We start from the raw sequence: 23,339 nt of genomic DNA, 5'->3' as shown, positions 1-23,339 counted from the left end.
CATGTAATGAAAAAGGTATAATTCAACCAGGAAGGTAAAACAATGTCATATTTATATATGCTCAACAGCATAGATGAGGTATCGAAAGCAAAACTGAGATTTGAAAGATAAATTAAAACAGTTTAGAGGTTTTAACGTATTGTTTTTAAAAGAGCCATCACAAACAAAACATATATATATGTGTATATATATATATATATTTGTTGTTGTTGTTGTTGTTGTTGTTGTTGTTGTTGTGGTACGTGGGCCTCCCACTGCTGTGGCCTCTCCTGTTGCGGAGCACAGGCTCCGGACGCGCAGGCTCAGCGGCCATGGCTCACGGGCCCAGCCGCTCTGCGGCATGTGGGATCTTCCCGGACCGGGGCACGAACCCGCGTCCCCTGCATCGGCAGGCGGACTCTCAACCACTGTGCCACCAGGGAAGCCCCAAAGTATAAATCTGAACCAAAAAAATCCATTGGCTTGATTAGCATATACGTTCTCCTCAAGAACAGACAAAACTATTCAAATGAGGCCATAAAAATTGACTCCATAAATTTAAATAAATTATTATCATATAGATGATTTCTCACCCACAGTGTAATTAAACAAGAAACCAGTGATAAAAATCAAAGAAAATGAGGATATACATATTTTAAATAACCATAACATGACATCATTGTGCAGATAATAAAATACTTAGAATCAAAAGATATTAAAATGTTTGCATATTTATACTTTTGAGAGTTGGCCTAAGTGGTATTGGAGGCAACTTACAGCTCTAAATATTACAGTAAATGAAGTAATATGTTTTGTCTTTTTTCCCCTAGATTCTAAATGTTATGCTGAATGTAAGAGTACTTTAACATTAGGATATCTTTTAATATGGTCTACTTATTAACAGAATAGCTATATAATCATAATAATGGGTACAAAAAACTTTTTGTAAAATTAATTACGCATTCATCATAAAAATTCTTAGGAAGCCACGAATATAAAATGATTTATTTTACCTGATAACATATATCTACCCAAAACTTAACACAGACCTATTTAGTGGTCAAATGTTAGAAATAATTCTTTGCATAACTAACAATTAATCAAAACCTGTTTTCACCACTCCTGTTCAACATCATGTTGAATAATATAATGACATTTATAGGACACTGTACCTAAAGACAGCAGAATTGTTTTCAAGCTTCATTTGCAACATTCTCCAGAATATAATATAGGTTGGGCTGTAGTACATAAAACAAGTTTCAGTAAATCTAAAAGAATTGAGGTCAAACAAACTGTGTTCTTTGACTACAACAAAATTAAATTAGAAATCAACAAAAAAGAGATTTGAGAAATTTCTAGATAAATAGCACACTTCTAAATAACTCCTGGCTCTAAAAAGAAATCACAAAGAAAGATAGAAAATAATTTGATTTGAATAAAAGCAAAACCACAACACATAACAATTTATTGAATCCTAATGCATTGCTGATGGGAATGTAAGATTCTCCAGCCGCGTTCCAAGAGGGTTTTCTAATTTCTTAAAAAATGTAGCACTTATTATACAACCAGATATTTCTATATTTAGGTGTCTGCTCAGGAAAGATGACATCATATGTTCACATCTAGACTTGTGCATGAATGTTCTTGGTACCGTTATTCATAATAGGCAAAAACTGGAGACTATCGCAAATTCCACCAATTGGTGAATAAATAAATGACATATCATATGCCCATACGACGGAATACTATTGCACAATTGAAAGGAAATGAATTACTGATGCATACTATGACATGAATGAGTTCCTAAAAACATTATGCTAAATGAAAAAAGCCAGATGCAAAAGACTATATATTGTATGATTCCATTTATATGAAATATCCAGAATGCAGGTTGGTGGTCACATGGGGCTAGTGATGGAAGTGGGGATTGCCTGCAGGTGGGCACAAGGGAACTTTTTAGGGTGATGAAGATGTTCTAAAACTGGATAGTAGTGATGATTGCATGACTCTATAAGGTCTTTAAGAAAGCACTGGCTTGTACACTTATAAAATTTGTAGATTTTATGGTGTGTATATTATACCTCAATAAAGCTAATAAAAACTTGCAAAGCAAAATTTAAAGCTCTTAGCAAATGTAGAATAATAGTGTTATTGCCTTGGATTAAGGAAGGGTTTGTAAACTACTAAGTAAACATACATAAATCATCTAGGAAAAAGTTGGTAAATGTGATCATTAAAATATAACATGTTTTAAAACCATAAAAAGTGAAAAGACGAGCCACAAAGTGAAAGATGATATTTGCAGTTTATTTGTAATACAGTGGGTTTGTATCCTGACCCTATGAAAAATCATGCAAACGAATAAGAAAAAGAAAAACCATTAGGAGAATGAAGAATATAAACAGTTCACTGAAGAGCAAACTTGATTTGGCTGATAAGCATATGGAAAGATACTCGACTTTGGTAGCAATCAAAAGTACAAAATTTAAAAGTTACCTTTAATACCCACTAGGGTGATAAGGTTTAAAATTTTTGACAGTATCAGGTGTTGGCAAAGATATGCATAAGAGACTTTCAGATCACTGGTGGAGTTGTATAATTGTTACAATCACATTGGGGAACAATTTGACAATTTTCAAAAAGATGAAGCTACTCTATGACTAATTATTAATTGTCTCTGTGACATGGAGACATTCATGTATGTGCACAAATGTTCAGTGTAACATCATTGGTAATAATGAAAAGTTGGAAACAACATAAAAGAATATCAGTAGGATATCAGTAGGATAACAGAAATGAATTTAGGTATATTCATACAATTAGATATATTCAGCTTTGAAAATTAACAAAAGTTAACTTTCATAAACCTAACATGAAGCAATAAAGCAAGTTGTAGAAGGATGTATAGTAGTGATATCATTTATCTAAACTTCAAAAATATGAAAAAATAAAATAATAAATAGCTTAGGAATAGGTACATATCTAATAAAAGTATAAAGACATGCATGGCTATATAAAAGCAAATTCATGATATCATTTACCCGAAAACATAGTGATGAAAAGGATGGGCTCATGGACAGGTACCTAGAAGTGCTTATTTTTAATACTTTATTTCTTAAGTTGTAGTAATGGTGGCTACATGAGTATTTATTATATGATTTCCTTTCTTTTTAAAAAATCAGATGTTAAAAAATAAATGGGTAAGGAAAGGGATAACAGAAAAAGAATTCAGAACTTCGTTGGCATTATAGAAATCAGATGTGATCTGAAAGCACAAAATAGAATCAGTTGAACTTGAAGTTCAAAGCAAAAGTTCAAAACAAAACATTAGAAGACATTATACATTGATGAAAGGCACAGTTTAAGTAGATGATGTTATGGTCATAAGCCTCAAAGCATCAAATGTTGCATTCAAATATGTAAGGAAAACCTTTAGAGATGCTATAAGTAATTGATAAGAAACAATAGTCTAGACAGTATTTCTCCTTCAGAATGGGGCCAATTGAATAGATAACATATAAAGATATAGAGAAATTGAGTATATATTCATGAAACTTGACTCAGTAGATATATGTTCAGTCTTATATGCTTTGAAAATATACTTTATGGCTATAGGATATTTACTAAAATAAAAAATCATGTCCTTGACCATAAAGTAAACAATGTGGACACAGTAGAGATTTTACTGGCACCATTTTCTGACCGTAAGGTAATAAAATTAGAAATTAAAAAAAAATTGAGCAAAAAAAAAAAATTCAACTATTTAGAAATTAAGAAACGTTCCCAAAAACCTGCTAGTGAAGAGAAGATAATAAAATGAAAATAAGTTCTTTAAAATTATCTATTCATCATAGCAAAAACATACTCAGAAGTAAATACGTCCAATATTGAAGAATAAAGATAATGATAGGAATGTATACTCATATTGCAGCATTGATTAAAGGACAGCAGAGTAAGCTAGGAAGTACAAATTAATAAAGATGAAGACTAGCATCAAGAAAGAAAATAAAACAAAAACTGTTGAAGGGATCACTGACTACAAGAGTGATTTTATTGAAGGAATCAATAAAATGGATAAAACTTTTTCATATCTTGTAATATAAAATGGAAAAATTTGGGAATGAAGAGGGGCCTTCAGAAGTATAGGCCAGATTATAGTAATTATAAGAAAATATGTTATGACAACATACAAGATGTTCACTTCTAGTCCTTGGTAATAACATCATTTTGCTACAAATATTTTTAAATACTTATTTTTTGGGTTCTCTATACATATACATACTACTTCTTGCATCAAATAAAAGATGGGAAGAGTAAGATCACTAACAAACGAGGTAAAAGTACAGGTGCACAGAACATAATCCTGTTTTGCTTCACTAGTAATCACTATCTGATATTTCAACAGAACCATGCTATGGTCCTTTAGTTCATAGTTGTGTTTTGATACAATTTCTCATAAACACCGACAGATGCACGTATTATTGAGTTCCTATAGCTTATCCATTCTTAACCTCAAAGTAAAAGGCTGAAGAAATTTAGGTAAAACCTCAAAAACTTTTACAGTTCTCCTGATAGATTAAAGGAGTTTGAAAAGTATAATAGTGTCCATTGTTAGAATAACTAATGATTCTTAACTATAGAATAATATATAGAATAGTAGCCTAAAATGATCTTACTTTCAGTTTATTAGAAAGGAAATTGAAAATGTAAATAATATTTTAATGTATTTCCTGAAAATCATGAAAAAATTTAATAGCTGCAGTAAGGAAGAGCTATACCACGTAGCTTAATTGAAAGACTCAATTAGATTTGTAATGAACTGAACTTATAAACCTAATGCAGTTTTGATAAAAATTCCAAGTTTTCTTTAAAAAATTTCAAAAATTGTTGTAAAGCTAACTCAGGTGAACAAACAAGTAAAAAGTCAGTGAAAGATTAAAAAATAAGTATAATGAGTGTGTATTGTGATAAGACTAGTAGACCTTATACTAAGGAATGAGCTAAAAAAAGAGGTGAATAGAAACCCCAGGTACACATGCTAATGTATGTATGTTTAGATATGAGGAACATTATTAAAATGTGAATTATTCAATAATTAGCAGCAAAAAACTGTTTAATTTATGAATTGGAGTCTTACCCCAAACCATGCTTCCTCTCTCATCTTTTCTCCCCAAGCCCTAATTTTTGCATTTGACTGTTTTATTATTATTATAATACATAGGATTGGTGAAACTGCTGGTAATTTGTACCTTGATGTTGGAGTATGAATGTACATATTTTTGGAGGTCACAAACTTCAAAGTCTCATAAAATAAAATTAAACTTAAATGTTTTAACCTTATAATTTTCATTACAAGAATTTATCCTAAGGAAATGATCATGCTGAAGGATTTATGTAAAAGGACAAAGTTTTGTTTATGGTAGAAAAAAATTTGAACATAACGTAAACGGCCAACAGTAGTGAATGGATAAATTTTGCTACATTCTAGTTATAAACTATATTTAATAGCTGAAATTTTAAGACACAATATGTTGTTTTACAGGTGACAAGCTACAAATTATCTTATGTAGAATTATTTCCATTGTATTGATATCATCTATATCTGTCTATCATATACTTACGTGCAACGTAATTAGTCTGAAAGAACATCAACTGATATTTATAATGATTATCTCTGGGTTATAGAATTATGGGTTTTCTTTTTTTTACTGTGTCCTGTTCCAACATATTCTCTGAATTTGTTACAAGAAGTATTTTTTGGTCATCCCCCCCCAAAATACTTGTTTTGTGAAGAAGGAAATTGGGGTGTGTTTTTAATGGAATGGTTAGTAAGCTAATAAATGTGTAATTTGTATGAGATTAAAAGGTTACGCTTTTAAAAAAATAGATTGCACTCAATCCAAGTGGGCAGAAATCCTATAAAACTGAAAAGATAAAGCAGCTAGGCACTAAAGTCTGAAGTCTATTTAGGTCTTAAAGTTAAACAGGTTCAAGTTGTTAGTTTCTCAAATACATACCCTCGTGAAGCCTTTCTGAACTGAATGCATAGAGCTGGGTCTTTCATTAGAGGTCCTCTGGGAAACAAAATCATGTGATGTACAGGGCCAGCATGCCCATTTTATGCCTGAAATGATGGATGCCACTTTTGGCTATCTCTTGATTGCTGTGAGACAGCATTTATTGGTGAGCATTGTTTCAAAGAAAACTGCAAGAGGAAGCTGACTCATCTTTTTCCTGATATGTGCAGTATTCTTCAAGTCCCCCTAAGAGGTAGAATTAAGCTGCTCTGTAAACATTTACTTTGGAGGAGGTAGTCAAGAGAGCATGAATTTCTTTAGTAGTTGAAATTATGGTGTCCCAGTTAAGAAATTACTCTAAATTCCAGATAGCCTGATTTAAATGACTTTTACCAGCTCTGTGTATCAAAGAGATATATCAAGAGATACACATTGGCATTTGTTTTTCTTGATTGGGAGCAAATGAAAGTGTCAGGCTTCCTTTCCTTAGGTGTGGCTTGAGTTGGAAGAGGCTAAAGCCTTCCCCTTCATAATCCCAAAATATCCATCTGTCCTGTTATTTTTTGTTTTTTAATGACCATTTGACTTTTCCCAGTCTTAAGTGTTTTACAAACACAGCCATTAGACACTTGCCCCAGCTTCCTTTTGGATTTAGGTAATTGCTGTTTCCTTCTCTGGGCTGAGGAGGATTGGGTGAGGGGAAATAGCTGTCCTGCCTCTTTTGTTGTGCAGTGTGAAGCTTGAAGGCTGATGTTAGAAGAGAGGATTTCCAGGTGAGTGGTGCCCAGATAAATGGTTCATTATTTGATTTGTGCATTAATTAAGGTAGCAATAGCTCCTGTAACAAACAGTGAAGTTTTAGTAACTTACCAAACTAGTAGTTTCTTTCTTATTCACTTAAAATCCAAATGGGTATCCTCAGCAGTTGATTTTCTTCAAGCTGTGCTTTAGAGACGCAGGCTGCTTCTTTCATCTAGTACCTCTGTCTTCATCGTAAGGCTCCTGTGTTGCTGCCTTGAGGAAGAGCATGGAAGAGTACATGAGTGTTTTTTCTGTAGCCCAGGCTTAAAAATGATCCACAACTTTTCTTCTCGGGTTCCATTGGCTAGAACTCAGTTGCCACACATAACTGTAAGAGAGGCTGGAATTATAGTATAGCTGTGGGCTCAGGAAGAAAGGAACAAAAGTTTGGTGATTACCTAGTCAGTTTGTGTTATAGTTGCCAAATCCACACAGGGAACAATAGAAGATCAAGGTAAGAAATGAAATACTGAGCGTTGGGGGCCAAGAAGTTCCAGATCTTGACTTCTAAGAAAGTGACATGAATGAAAGGCATGTAGTAATTCCCTGGGCTAGAGCTAAGTGTTCCAGGAGGACTTTAATAGAGCTTTCTATTCTAAGTATGGATTTGGTAGGGGAGCAGTTAAATGGGTCAACAGTTAAATGAGCCACAGATACAAGCAGTAATGAGTTCCCTTTACTTCTGTCGAATTATTTTGCTTTCTATTCAAGTTTAACCATACTTACAAATTTTTGTTATTAAAGTTTTACATAGATTATTTCATAGACTTTGGACAGAAAGGATTTGAAAATTCTGTTGTCTCTGTGTTAAGGGAAACTAATAATTTAACCTAAGAAAATAACTCCTAAATAGCTATTAGAAATTTGAAAATTATAGCTGTCAACATTTATACACTGTTTTATAATTTGTACACTTAACGTTTTAGTTTGCGCGGACATTTTGAGAAGTGTTTAAATAGTAGTCTTGGTATTTTAGAAGACAGCTATGCTATAAACTGTGATTTAGTAGATGGAAGTTAGTAAACATTACTTATGTAATTCTGTATCTGCTTATAGATTTTACTGCTTATCCTAACATCATGTGATTAGAAAATCCAGTGTGTTTCCTAGTATGATTTTTTTTTTGCCCCTGTTTCTCCAGGAGAAAAGTTGAAATTATGCATACCCACAGTCTTTTTACTCTTCTTGGAGAGAGGCTGATGTTGCATACAAACACTGTGACTGTCACCACGTACAACACACTTTATGAGGTAAAAACTTAAAATGTGTGATGCTAATTTTAAATGTATGCAGTGGAAACCCTCTGTGATTGGAATAGCAGTTGGTCAGTTAATCTAAAAGGCAGGAATCCTTAAAAAAAAAAAAAGATGAACACATACTTATGTTTTAAAATTTTTGTTTAAAACATATCCATGTACATTTAGTTGCCAATCTTCTTATGTTGGGCCTAGGCATTTTCTTTGAGTATGGGTTGGCTGATGGGCTTTGCACAGTTTTTCTCACATAAATCACACCCATTATGCATTATTTATTCATTCTTTCCCTCCCCTTACCCTCCCCGCTTTTCCCTCTCTCTGTCTCTGATATGTAGCAACTACTAACATTAACCTAGAGTTGAGACTGGGATAAAATGTAGGTAAGAATTATTTGTAAAAATGGTATCTGGAGAAACTTTAGATCCCATCATCTCAATTCAGAAATCCTTTTCTTTATTTCTAACAGATGGCCATACAAATTGGGTTCATTATTTTCTGTGAAATGTGTGTACTACCTCATTTTAAATACCAGTAAAATATTAGGAATATTCTCTTATATTAACCTTCATTTTACTTTCCTGCAGCTAATTTTCAGAGGTCCTACTTCTTTAGTGCAAAGATTAAGAAACTATAAGCACCTGTCTTTGTAGGGCCTTGAGCTAAGGATTGTTTTTATGTTTTTAAATGGTTGAAAGTAATCGAAAGAAAAATAATGTATGACATGTAAGCCTTATATAAAATTTAGATTTCAGTGTCCATAAATAGTTCTGTAGGAACATAGCCATGCTCATTCCTTTACATATTGCCAATGGCTGCTTTTGCATTATAGTAGCTGAGTTGAGTACTTGCAACAGAGAACGTTTGTCATCTTTACATTGAGCTCGGTACAATGCAGTAACTGGACAGTGTTTCACGTACCACCTGTATTGCCCAAGCTAATATATATTTTTTAATAACAGTGTATATCCATCATGTCAAAACAAGAGAAAAGTGGACTTCACATCTCACACTTTAACATATAGTGGAACATGGGTTATTTTGTTGTAGATAGCAAAACATTGTGACTGTTAATACAGGGAGACTCTAGTTGTGCTAAAAGCCATAGCAAATGTAAGTTTCAACATATGAATTTTGGGGGGCACAACAAACATTCAGTTTATAGTAGCAGGCTATATACGCTCTCTGTTACAACTACTCAGCTCTGCAGTTGTGGCTCAGAAGTAGCCATAGAAAATATGAATCAGATGAGTGTGGCTGTCTAATAAAACTGTACTTACAAAACGGTAGGCTGGATTTGACCTACAGGGCATAATTTTTTTACCTCTGGTTTTATATTCTCATCAGTAAATTTAAGAGTTGTTGCCCTTTAAATAAGGCTACTTTGTCTTTTTCATCTAAGCTTAATTTTCCTACTTTGTGTCAGTCATTCTTCAAATTACATGATTTGTAAACTTTACGCTCCAGAGTGCTGCTTTTTTAAAATTATAGTAATATTTTAATATTGCTCCAATATTTTGCCTACAGAACTGAATAAGCACTAATAGAAAGGCCTATCGTATGCAGAGCATCTTTATTCTGATATTATTATATTTCCCTAATAATAGTAACTGCCTTTTTTGAGTACTTCCTATCATAATCCCCTTGGTAAGTACTTTACATACATTATCTCAAATCCTTACAATATTGCTATGAAGCTGGTATTTTTATTGCCTTTTTAAACAGACAAACTGAGGCTCACAGGTTAAATAATTTGCTCTATGTCATACCACTAATAAATGGTCATAAAATAGGCATTTCTCATAGTATATGTACATAAGGCAAAAAATATCAGAATCTACCTTCAGTTGACAGTATTAAAGTCCTCCTCTGAATCAAAACTTTGCTGCAATATCAGATTAGGGTTCTGAATCTTAGTGTCAAATACTGATTAACTTGTATCTTTTTTTTTTTAAACGTTTTTATTGGAGTATAATTGCTTTACAATGGTGTGTTAGTTTCTGCTTTATAACAAAGTGAATCAGTTATACATATACATATATCCCCATATCTATTCCCTCTTGGTTTAACTTGTATCTTTACCTTGGTTTTCTTACCTACTAATTGCTCTGGTCAATAATGACTGTGTATGTTTTTTAATCATTCTCTTTCCTCCACAAATTTCTGACCCTTGCTTGTTTTGACCTATTAGTGTCAATACAGTAGAAAGTCTTTGTAGTCAATGAAACCTTACATTAAAATAAAAGTTCCACATAACATTATATGTTGAATTGGAAAGATCATCATGTGCTTGTAACCTTAAAATAAAATGTCCCATGTATATATACATGCATATGTAATTCTACTCGTCTTCCTGAAAAGTGGCTCAACAGCAAGTGCAGCAGCATCTGTACTACCATCTGTATTCATCGGCACTCTCTTAGTGTCCAGATTTTATCTCTGATTCCATAACTTAGGTGGAGAAAGTCAGGGGAAGTTTGGATCTTCTGATACTGGATGTTGGATATTGGATGTTGCAGAGATTTGGAAATAATGAAGGAACTAACTTTCAGGGCCTCCATCTGACCAATTTGGCAATAATGTAGGCTTTCAAAGTAGAAAAATAATCATGGTTCATTGGACTGAAGGGCCCTGAGTTAAGTATGACACTCTAAAAAGAAAAGTTAAGTGTACAAAAGGTCAAAAAAGAAAGATGATTGCGGTATGATTGTTTAGCACTGTTGATTCCACAAAAAAGTAGAAAAGGACTTCAACAGATGGTTTACTACTACTAACAAATCAAATTGTAATATCAGTGACAGGATGGTGGATGACTAATTCTAGATCACCAAAGTTTAAAGATTGCATCATTTTGGAGAGTGGCATCTGGTTGTAAAAAATTTAAAACTCATCCCCAATGACCCCCCACCCCCCCCAAAAAAAAGAAAACTCAAGTGATAGGTTCAAACTTAAATTCTCATCAAATAGTAAGTGAAATTTAACTAAAGAAAGAAAACTCAACTAACTTGAGTTTGATTTACTATGTGAACATCAACCAAGGACTGTACTCCTAGCAAGACTTAGTTGGTTGATAATCTGCAGTTTGAAAGCTCATTTTATCTTCATTTTCTTTTTTGGTTTGAGGAAATTACCTTAACTCCAAGCATTGTATCAGAACACATATTACTACAACTGTAGAAAGGTATAAAATCAAGTACAGAAATAATAAAGAACTCTGTCAAACCTACCGTATTGATAAATGATATTTTAGAATGTGTGGTTTTCACAAAGTGTTTGGAAGTTCAGTTATCGTAAAGATTATGTCACTGTGATCTTTAAAATTCTAAATCTGATAAGATGCCTATGATAAAATAAACAGTAAATATTAAAGTACAAAGTAATTTAGAGTTTTTAGCAGGATATGTCAGACAACATTGCATAAGCTTTGAAGATCTAAAAATCTATTTAAATTATTCTAAAAACAAAAATTTAATTGAAAAAACATCCCTATCTCCTAGTTTCCTGAGGTGAATTTATTCTTATAGATCATATAATGAAATGAGTTGGCTTTAATGAATCCTCTTTGAAATTACTCAAGGCTTACAAATATTTTTTTGAGAATTATAATATTTGTAAAATTTGTATCTTACATTTTATTTGCTTTATTTTTACTTTGTTACTCCATCTCTAAATTATGGGTTATTATGTTTTCTTAATGATTTGTAGCACTTCCTAATACACTTAAAATTTTTTGTTAGATTGTAGAATATGTCCCCTAAAGACAAAACTAGATTTTTCTATTTAATATACTTGTAGATCTGTCTGAACAACAATATATGATTATTGATCCAATGCTTTTTTTAAATATTGTGATATTAATTTTACTTTGTAGGTTTGGATTTACTATTTCTCTTTACATACTATTCCTATAATTCAGTTCAACACTTACCATAGACAGAGGCAGTCAGGTATGGGATCTTGTCATCTGAGGAGCTGTTTCCCATGGAAATAATGAACTGATTTTTTTAATGTATATTTTTTACTTTATCTTTTTCGGTAAGGGTATAATATTACTGGACACAGTTTTTTTACAAAGGGGTAGTAACTTTAAAACCTTTAAGTATCTCATAATAAAACTTTTTTTTCAAAATTATAGAATCTTATGTGTAGGTAGTATGTTAAATATCATCTTATTCAAACATTCTTTTCACAGATAAAGAAACCAAGAGTCAAAAAAGTAGTAGAGCTTGTCCAAACTGTATAAATACAAAGGTTTTCTGACCCCCTGAATATCTACAGCGGCAGTTGGATGTAACAGTGGGGTTAATAGTTTGCCATTTTAAGAAGTAAACCAGTACTATTCCTGTCTCGTAAGTCGAGCCTACTAATCCAAAATGATTTATGCTTGATAAGTCCGGGAAGTCAGTAGGTCAGAGAGGAAGCTCCAGTAGCTCCTGCTTAAGCCTAAAGTCTTTCTGTGACCCATGAATTACGAGATAATACCATTTATAAAATAATGTTTAAATGTATAATGCTGGACTCAGATCTGTGTCCATAAATAGCATATTTATCAAGTTACCTCCATGATTTAATTCATTGTTTCCCAGCCCTGTCCAATATGATAGCCACTAGTCACATTTGGCTATTGAGCTTGTGTGAATTGAGATGTGTTATAAGGGTTAAATACACATTGGATTTCATGTCCGTATCTGGCTCTGAACCCTCCATCCTATTTTGTTATGGTGCGGGGGCAGGGTTAATTTCCTATGCATGTCTCTAACCAAGTCCAGTCAAACTTCATGGCCCATCTTGAATCCTATCCTTTCATTAAGTGTTTACATCTACATTCATCTCTCCTTGTCTTATTTATTTCCCTCCCCCTCTTTTAAAACTCACATAGTTTTTTTTTTTTTTTAAATATCTTTATTGGAGTATAATTGCTTTACAATGGTGTGTTAGTTTCTGCTTTATAACAAAGTGAATCAGTTATACATATACATATGTTCCCATATCTCTTCCCTCTTGCGTCTCCCTCCCTCCCACCCTCCCTATCCCACCCCTCCAGGTGGTCACAAAGCACCGAGCTGATCTCCCTGTGGTATGCGGCTGCTTCCCACTAGCTATCTATTTTACGTTTGGTAGTGTATATATGTCCATGCCACTCTCTCACTTTGTCACAGCTTACCCTTCCCCCTCCCCATATCCTCAAGTCCATGCTCTAGTAGGTCTGTGTCTTTATTCAGATTTGAGCCTGTCTCCTCAATATTGATTAAATAATTTTTTCTAGAAATATAGTTCTATCTAGCAACTATGTTTCCCATTTCAAACATGTAGCAGAATGTTGGCACATAACTGGTTCTTATAAATACATGCTGCATTGAATTTCTAAATATATTTTTGTAATTAAACTCATATTTAAATAAACTATGACATATAGTTTTCAAAACACTTTTACATATAGAGCCCTATTTGATCCTCCTACCAGCTTTATCAGATAGGCAAGGCAGTTATTACCCTCATTCTTAGATGATCAAATAGGGGTTTAGAAGGACAACAGTATAAAACTGAAGGTTCTTTGAGATAAATTTTGTTTTCTGTACAATGAGCTTTCTCCTTTTTGGGGTGAAAAGGTTTTGACAGTTCTGTATCATGGAAGAGTATGGCATAGTCTTTTCCAAGCTTGTCTGCAGTTGTTTTGAATCTCTGCATTTGTAACCAGAATCCTTGGGATCTTGTTGACTGGGCTGTAGGTCTACACCAGGACTTTTTGGGCAGGTTGGTGTGAAAACTCCTTGTAGGCATATACCAACCACCGATTGTTCTTTGGTGTATGGTTTTCAAAGAAATTTTTATCCCTTTTGTCAGATCCAACTGATGAGTAGTGCATGTCTCTAGTGCTCTGTTTAGAAAATTCTGAGGCACTGTTTAAACAAGGAAGTGTTTGTTTCAGTAAAAGTATGGCAGTGAAGAAAGGGGTATTTGTGCCCTATATTTATCATTTTAATAATAGTAGGTTAGTTTTTATTTCAAGTCAGTACCTTTTTGATATACTTTTTTTTTTTTTTTTAAGTCTGAGCAGAAAGGTAAGAAAAATGCCACTGCTGGATGTCATGATCTTTTTCTAATCTGAAAGAATCATACCTGTCTCTTGATTAATTTACTCTCCATCCCCAACTTTCACAAGTAGCTATGTACAGCTAAGCTCTCAACTAAGTTTTATAGTTTCCTCAAAGTTTTTGTATCTTACTTCCGGTTAAACTATTTAAAAAGTTTCATTCAGAACTTAGCATGTTAACCTACACAGGAAGTTAAATCATAATATAAAATGGTATCTTTATTAAGTATAATCTCATTGGATTTTTTTAATATATGGAAAAATAGAGGTAAACACAGGCTGTATAGCCTGAAATACAGTAAAGAGTCATATATCCATATTTTATATATAATTAAGCTATTCATTCTTAAATGTAACAAATGTTTATTGACTGCTGGCAGTGTGTTAGGCACTTTGCTAATTGCTAGGAATGTAGCAGTGAAAAAGAGGTATAAGAATCCTGTACTCATAGAGCCTGGGTGTTGGTGGAAAAATTAGTAAATGGTTTAGAGTCTGTCTTTCCTTTATTTGGTCAACTTTTGTCATTTGAAAGAAGTTTAAAAAAAACTCATTGGTAAATGACAATGAGCCACATTTTTTATAAAGATTTTTCCCATATCACACTTCACTTGAAGTTATTAGGACCCAGGCTCAGACATTATTTTCTTACTTACTGATTTTCTAAGTTTTTTTTTTATTAATGATGAAATAGCAGTCAAATGTTTACAGTTCACAACTTAAAAGTATTAAAGATGTACACTGAAAAGTGATTTCAAACAGTTAATTCTTGGAGCTCCTAATTAATCTTTCCTTCTATAGATATTGGTCCTGGTTTTGTCTTTATCTGTAAAAATCTGAAGACTATAGAATTAAAAGAGTTTAGAAGTATGTGGAATTCACTAGAAGACCCTTAGAAGAGATGCTTCTTTTGATTTGAACAAATTGACTTTTTTTTTTTTGCAGAGTCTTTGTATATCTATAATTTGCAATTATAATTTATTTCTAAATGAAATTCAAATTCTTCATCTTTCAGATTTTGACAGAGCAAGTATGTACTCAAGTTGTACACAAACCACATCCAGAGCCAGATTCTACAGTGAAAATTCAGAATCCAAGTGAGCAAACCAGCAATTCTTTATTGTAATGCAGTAGTATCATGTAACATGGTAACATGTGAAAATATATCAAAACTAACTCAAAACTTTTGCTAACCACCTCAGTCGGTATGGCGTTCACATAGTTTCATTTATGACACTTACAACTCACCTACCATAGTTCTAAGCATTTAGTAGAAAATCAGTAAATATTTTTTGAGCAAAAGATATGATGTAGTTATAAATCTTTCCTATAATTTTTTGTTCATTTGCAGTGATTCTTAAGGTAGTGGCAACTTTGTTAAAAAACTCTACACCAAGTGCAGAACTGATGGAAGTTCGTCGTTTGTTTTTATCTGATATGATAAAACTTTTCAGTAACAGCCGGGAGAATAGAAGGTGAGCAGTTTGAATACTATAACAAAACTTTATTTCCTAACTAATCTTATTTTCTCTCCTTTATTTTCAGTCTCTTTCAAAGAAAAAATTTTCAAATCTTTCCTATTTTGCTAAATACTTTCAATCATTAGAAAAGGCATTTGTTTCTTTTATATAATCTGCATACTTTTATTTATTTTTATATGATTTTATTTAACTTTATGGTTATTATGTTTTAACTGTATATATAAACATAAATATCCAAAAATCCTTATTTAAAATATACCATCCCTTTTCCTGATAACTGTCTACCACCAACAGTAGTTTAAATGTAATGATGTTGGATTTGCTGAGATCATCTATGCTTTTCTCAGCTTGGTCTGATAACTGATTATTGTCATGCATTCTAAAGCTGGTTAGCTAGGACATGGGGTACAGTATGAAGCCATGGTTGCTGCATGAGTCTTATATTTAACAACTACTGATTGAATGTCTGCCATGTATAAAGCACTGTGCTGCACAGATTGTCTTGGTGTACAGTCTTAGTGCAATTCAGTTGGAAAGATAACAGTGAAGCGATGATTAATTTCTAATATGTTAAGTGCCTTGTGAGTGCTACATGTGATGAGGGAGTAGCGAAAAAATATCTAAATCTCACTAGGAGAGTTGGGAGAGCAATTTTAAATGATAATATGGATTTTTCCAAGTAGAAGAATGGGAAAAGTCATTCCAGGTTAAATATTAAATATGCAGAATGACTGTATACGTTGCTTTATCTAAGTCAGATCATATTTTCACTATTCATCTCAACTTCAAAATAGTAAATTCTAATATAATTTAGGAATTTTTAATGATTTTTCCCCCCCACTAGATGCTTATTGCAGTGTTCAGTGTGGCAGGATTGGATGTTTTCTCTTGGCTATATCAATCCTAAAAATTCTGAGGAACAGAAGATTACGGAGATGGTCTACAATATCTTCCGGATTCTTTTGTATCATGCAATCAAATATGAATGGGGAGGCTGGAGAGTTTGGGTGGATACTCTCTCAATAGCCCATTCCAAGGTAACAAGGGATTTAACATTTTACATCATCAGGATTTCAGCTGTGGATTAAATGCCTGTAGACACTCATCTGGTGCCATCTTGTGGGCATCTTGCATTATGGCTGATTCCTTTATGCCAATTTTCTTTCTTTTCCGTTCTTGTTTTTGTTTTTCTCTCTCGGTTCATACACTTTTAAAGCTTGAAGTATTTTAGGGACCCTATAATTGAAACTTCAGGTTTATAAATTAGTAAGTTTACACTCTCGAGGCACCCCCCCCCCACACACACATACGTTTTCTAGCAGATCTGAGAGCTGGCGTCTGAGCCTTTTAACCCAGACATCCCTACTGGTTCTTACTCATGAAACGGAGTCTTATATATACTTTTTAAGCCTTTTTAAAGTAATCAGAACTTTTTTTTATTTCCAAATGAATAATAAATACATTTAAAGTATTTAAGTTTAGTGTTGTTTTTAATTGCATTATCTTTATTTTTAATGATAAGAATCTGTATGTTTGTTTATATTTTAAATATGGTCTGGTTTTTGGTAAAAGGAAGTAGTCAATTAAAATTTAGAGTATGTACACCTTAGATTCTGGAAATTCAGAGTTAATATATCTTATGGTGTCATAGGAAAAGGACGTGTGCCTGAAGTTGTTGGTTTTTGATTCAGTCTATGCCACAATTCAGTTTCGTGGCATTAGGAAACTCATTTAATCCTTTTGTGCAGAAAAATGTTTTTAAAGATGCAGATAGTAAATATTTTAGACTTTGTGGGCTGTACAGCCTGTGATGCAACTACTCATGCAGTATGAAAATAGCCATAGACAATATGTAAAGAATGAACATGGCTGTGTTCTAATAAAATTTTATTTACCAAAACAGGTGATAAGCAGATTTGACCCATGAACCATAGTTTACCAACCCTGCTTTTGGGACTTGATTTCCTTTTCTGTAAAATAAGGGGGTTTTATATTAAGATAATCTTCAGAGAAAGGTCCCTCAACCTAAAATTCTGTCATAGTATCATTTAAATATCAATATCATATGTGTCTATAGGAAGGGTTTTGAACTTTTTTTATTTTAAAGACCTTTTATTTCTGTTACAAATTTACATTTTATAATATATTGGCACCTCACTTTTTTTGTTGTTGTTGTTGCGGTACGCGGGCCTCTCACTGTTGTGGGCTCTCCCGTGGCGGGGCACAGGCTCCGGACGCGCAGGCTCCCCGGCCATGGCTCACGGGCCTAGCTGTTCTGCGGCATGTGGGATCTTCCCGGTCCGGGGCACGAACCCGTGTCCCCTGCATCGGCAGGCGGACTCTCAACCACTGCGCCACCAGGGAAGCCCTGGCACACCTCACTTTTATCATTGCACTAATAAGTTTGAAAATAGTATTTTATAGGGAAACTCATTGCAAATCTTTGTGCAATAAATATATATTGATTATTCCTAACTATATACTGATTATTCCTAAACAAGCCTATATAAAAGTAACAAACTAAAGTAGCCTATATAAAGATAAAATTGTAAAGTTTTAACATTTTATAACTATATATTTATAGGTATGTGTTGTCTTTTTTTACCTCACTTGTTGCAATAGTCACACATATGAGTCATAGAAAAATGATGTAGTAATAGTACTTTGGATATTGTATATTATTAGCCAGTTCTCTGTTTTAGCTCAAATAACCCGAATATATCGGAGTTCAGCTGGCATATTAACTAGGGTAACATTGAAATACTTCACCTAAAAGAAAATATAATTTTATTTAAAAAACTTTAATAATGCTAGTTTACCTAACTGTGTTTTTGGACAAGTCATATAATAAGTCATATATGACTATTTTGATGCTATTCCAATTACTTGATGAAACTAAGCACTTGTTTTAGGATTAATATGCACTGTTTGAAGTCTTAAAATTATTTGCACCATTTTTGCTATTATTATCATAATTTTATTTATGTCATTTTTTTCTTCTTAATATATACAAAATGCCTTAATGTTTTCTTTATCCGTTCCTAAGGTCACTTATGAAGCACATAAGGAATACCTAGCTAAAATGTATGAAGAATATCAGAGACAAGAGGAGGAAAACATTAAAAAGGGAAAGAAAGGGAATGTGAGCACCATCTCTGGTCTCTCATCGCAGACAACAGGAGCAAAAGGTGGAATGGAAATTCGAGAGATAGAAGACCTTTCACAAAGCCAGAGCCCAGAAAGTGAGACAGATTACCCTGTCAGCACAGACAATAGAGACTTGCTCATGTCAACAAAAGTGTCAGATGATATTCTTGGAAATTCAGATAGACCGGGAAATGCTGTACACGTGGAAGTGCACGATCTTTTAGTTGATATAAAAGCAGAGAAAGTGGAAGCAACAGAAGTGAAGCTTGATGATATGGATTTATCACCAGAAACTTTAGTAGGTGCAGAGAATGGTGCTCTTGTGGAGGTTGAATCTTTGTTGGATAATGTATACAGTGCTGCTGTTGAGAAACTCCAGAACAATGTACATGGAAGTGTTGGTATCATTAAAAAAAATGAGGAAAAGGATAACGGTCCATTGATAACATTAGCAGATGAGAAGGATGAACTTCCCAACAGTAGCACATCATTTCTCTTTGATAAAATACCCAAACAGGAAGAGAAACTCCTTCCTGAACTTTCTAGCAATCACATTATTCCAAATATTCAGGACACACAAGTACATCTTGGTGTTGGTGATGATCTTGGATTGCTTGCTCACATGACCGGTAGTGTAGACTTAACTTGTACATCAAGCATAATAGAAGAAAAAGAGTTCAAAATCCATACAACTTCAGATGGAATGGGCAGTATTTCTGAAAGAGACTTAGCATCATCATCTAAAGGGTTAGAGTATGCTGAAATGACTGCTACGACTCTGGAAACTGAATCTTCTGGTAGCAGAATTGTACCAAATATTGATGCAGGAAGTGTAATTTCAGACACTGAGAGATCTGATGATGGCAAAGAATCAGGAAAGGAAATCCGTAAAATCCAGACCACTGCTACAACGCAAGTAAGTCATCTTACATGTGTTCTGAAGGTGCACTGAATAGATACAGAGTTGTTAGCACCAAAGCAGAGTAATTTCTTACCAGTCACACCATGTTTATATTTAATTATGATAGCATAATAATTTATGGAATTGAGTAGTATGGTTCTATATATAAAAGAAATTTAAAATACCTGAATCATATATCCAACTCTGCCACATTCTGTCTGTGTAACTTTGCTCAACCTCTCTGGGCCTGAATTTTCTTATACAGTGCAAGAGGTTGTACCAGATTGAAATATGACCTTTAAGGTCTCTACCAGTTTGAACATTTTATGGCTCTGTGACTACATTTACACATTTGTATTCGAGATCTTCATTCTGAATACTTGATTAATTTTAACCTTTTGAGCTTCAGGCCCAACCCTGTTCTGTGGATTATAGAAAAGAGGACTTGGAGCCCAGATTGAACTGATAAATGAAATGAAGGGGAAGGGAAAAGGGAACTGTTATTTTTCAAGTGCCTACTATGTTCCAGGCACTGTGCTATATGTTATCAGATTTAATACTCACAACAACCCTGTGAGGTAGGTAATATGGCTGAGAAAATTTGGAATTATTAACAGTGAGAATTTTCTTTATAGCCACATGGATAGGGATTCGTATGAGAAAATTAGAGATTCTCAGGCTTGGTGGTGAGGAAATGTTAGTGCTGCAGTTTGGGCCTCACCATACTAAAGCTAAAAACATGATGTTTTCTGATATGAATTTTAATTGTTGAGCACTGAGTTTATACTTATTTTCTAGACTAGATAATACCTTATGGTTAAGAACTGAAGAAAACTTTTACCCTTTATGACTTGTTTTTTGTTGTTGTTGCCTCGGTTTTCCATTCACCTTTTTTTTTTTTTTTTTTTTTTTGCGGTACGCGGGCCTCTCACTGTTGTGGCTTCTCCCGTTGCGGAGCGCAGGCTCCGGACACGCAGCCCCAGCGGCCATGGCTCACAGGCCCAGCCGCTCCGAGGCATGTGGGATCTTCCCGGACCGGGGCACGAACCCGTGTACCCTGCATCGGCAGGCGGACTCTCAAACCACTGCGCCACCAGGGAAGCCCTCCATTCACCTTTTAATGTCATCAAAGAATCATTTAACATGTGTCCATTAGAGTTAGGTTACAGAGAGTAAACCATACCTCACTAGTGTCTTTGTACTCAGAATCTTTGAAAATATATTCTGTGTGTGGAAAAGATATATATTTTTTTCTCTACTAAATACTGCCATTTCCTTTTTTGTGGCAGTTGTGTTACAGTGATAATTGGCGGGAGATGGAAATACTGAATTAAGTCCAGGTTTAAAATAAAGGAAAGCAGGGTGCATTGTTTACTGAGCATAATAATCTCTAGGCTTGCCTGGTTTTCACTCAAAGTTCACAGGCATTTATCTGGTTTTCTAACGTAGAAAAGGCATTTATTTTTCTAAATCGAAGTATTTTGAGTGAAATAGACTTTGAAGTTAACTTGCATCTGTACAAGTAATATTTCTTTTAATCTTGTGTTTCTAATTACAATTAGTTGATGACATATACCCAGTATTCTTCACTTTGAGTATAGGCTCACTTTTATAAGGAAGAAATGTGGTCTAATGTAAAGACTCATAAAGAGGGCTAGAGAGGATCTGGTTTTCAATGTGAACTTTGGTGTTAAACTTAAGTATTAGGTTACCTTGCCTAGTTTCTGAGGCAGCAAAATAAAAATAATAATAATAGCCTTTTCTTCTCAAAAGGGTTCCTGTGCAGGGAATCACCAGGTGAATAATAAATGTAAAATATACTAACCTACTAAAGTCATATGCAAAAGCTTTACTCACTTAACTGTACTTACTATTTTCATTTTTAAATCAGGTGTTTCTTTTTCACTCTACAAATGTTCCCCTTTTCTGTCTCCAGGCTGTTCAGGGTCGGTCTATCACACAACAAGACAGAGATCTCCGAGTTGATTTAGGATTTCGAGGAATGCCAATGACTGAGGAACAGCGGCGCCAGTTCAGCCCAGGTCCACGAACTACAATGTTTCGTATTCCTGAGTTTAAATGGTCTCCAATGCACCAGCGACTTCTCACCGATTTGCTATTTGCATTAGAAACAGATGTACATGTTTGGAGGAGGTAGAAATACTTCTTTTCTATAAATAAGACTAATTCCAGTTGAAAAATGAATATCTTAACATTGGTGGCATCGACTGATTAGTAGCGAATTATATCATTAAAAATCTCACAAATTAAATTTATTAAAAATAATCAAACTTGAACATTTTTATATAAACATAAATATTTTCATAATGATTATGAGTCCTGGGGTGGGTCAAATTAAAGGCTAACCAAGAATTTAGGCTTAAGACAGTTAATTAGCCAATTTTTGAAATCTGGCATTGCCAGGTTATTATAAAAAAGAATTTTAACTAAGAAAAGGTTCAGTACTGGTTCAAATAAATTTCCACATTTCTGTCTTTCCCTGTTAAAATTAATACCACGTACTACATTTATTCTTGGTGATAAGATTTAACACATAGTGCTAAAATAAAATTTAAAATCAGCTTAGACCATCTATTTTTAGAGCTTACACCATTTACGTGGTAAGTGGATATCATTTCAAATATAATCATTTAAGGAAAACAGTGAAGAAAACTGTTCAATTGTTTTATTTTTTCAGTTCAAATAAATTGAATAAGTTTCAAGAAAGAAAACAAAGTCTGCATAAATTTTAAAATTACCTTGCCTCAATTTCAATTTAATTTTCTAATAGCAAATATGCAACAAATTAATCAGTTATGAGAGAGTCATGTGTTCATGCAGATAAATTAGGTAGTTGATGTCTGTCAGTAACAGTACCCCACCATCAGTGACTTGAACAATCAGTGGCACAATGGACTATGAGTGAGTTTCTTAACAGTGGACTTAAGTGAGTTTCTCTGCTTCTCCTAGTTATCCTTCTGAGATTCAAGGTGGCTGCTTCAGCTCCCAGAATCAAGTCAACATAGGAAACTTACCCCAACTAGAGGGCAGGACTCTTCTTCCTCCTTCACCCCCTTCTTCCTTCCTCCTTTTCCTTGTCTCTCTCTCTCCCTCCTCCTCTCTCTCCTCTTTCTTCTTCTCCTCTTCCTCTTATTCTCTTCTTCTTCTTCTTCTCTTTTTTCTAACAGAAGCCCCTCAAGAAATTTCCTTCTTACGTCTCATGTGTCAGTAGGATCATATGCTATTCTCTGAGTCACCAGCAAAAGGGAATGGGATTATAATGATTGGCCTCCATGGAGCAATACTGGTTACCAACCTAGTAGCTGTGGTGAACCTAGTCTTTCCTGTACCAGATGTAGCTCAATAATAGAACAAAATCTAGATTGTGTTAGCAGGGAATAAGGAATAACTATCATGCAAGCAATCAGTGTCTGCCATAGAAAGCTTTTAGTTCTGATTTTATTTGGTCAGTTTGTCCTTAGTCTACTTATGTGATAGAAACAATGGTCTTTCCATTGCTAATGTTATATACTAAGTTACCTAGGGATGGTAAATAAGGAGACTGGAATACCATGAAATACATTACTACTAACATGAGTATCAGTGTATGGAGAGATACAGTGTAATTTACTAATTGCCATGTTAGTATCCCCCAAATGAATGATACTC

General features: G+C 33.8%; 1 protein-coding gene across 3 annotated transcripts in view; it reads left to right on the top strand.

The window, feature by feature from the left end:
• The window catches only part of NBEA (neurobeachin), a gene marked incomplete at its 5' end in the record, with an annotated part of 629,414 nt that overhangs the window by 175,537 nt on the left and 430,538 nt on the right, over positions 1-23,339 (top strand). For all 3 annotated transcript variants that reach the window (XM_082675501.1, XM_082675500.1, XM_082675503.1), the window contains 6 exons: positions 7,939-8,047; positions 15,157-15,238; positions 15,493-15,616; positions 16,467-16,659; positions 18,669-19,685; positions 21,607-21,824. In XM_082675501.1, the coding sequence (XP_082531627.1) occupies positions 7,939-8,047; positions 15,157-15,238; positions 15,493-15,616; positions 16,467-16,659; positions 18,669-19,685; positions 21,607-21,824 (1,743 nt within the window). The remainder of the gene's footprint in view (positions 1-7,938; positions 8,048-15,156; positions 15,239-15,492; positions 15,617-16,466; positions 16,660-18,668; positions 19,686-21,606; positions 21,825-23,339) is intronic.

This window comes from Grampus griseus, assembly GCF_964374135.1.
Source record: "Grampus griseus genome assembly, chromosome: 18".
In the NCBI taxonomy this organism is placed as follows: Eukaryota; Metazoa; Chordata; class Mammalia; order Artiodactyla; family Delphinidae; genus Grampus; species Grampus griseus.
Note: the sequence above shows the minus strand (reverse complement) of the source record. Positions and strands in the feature narration are given on the sequence as shown.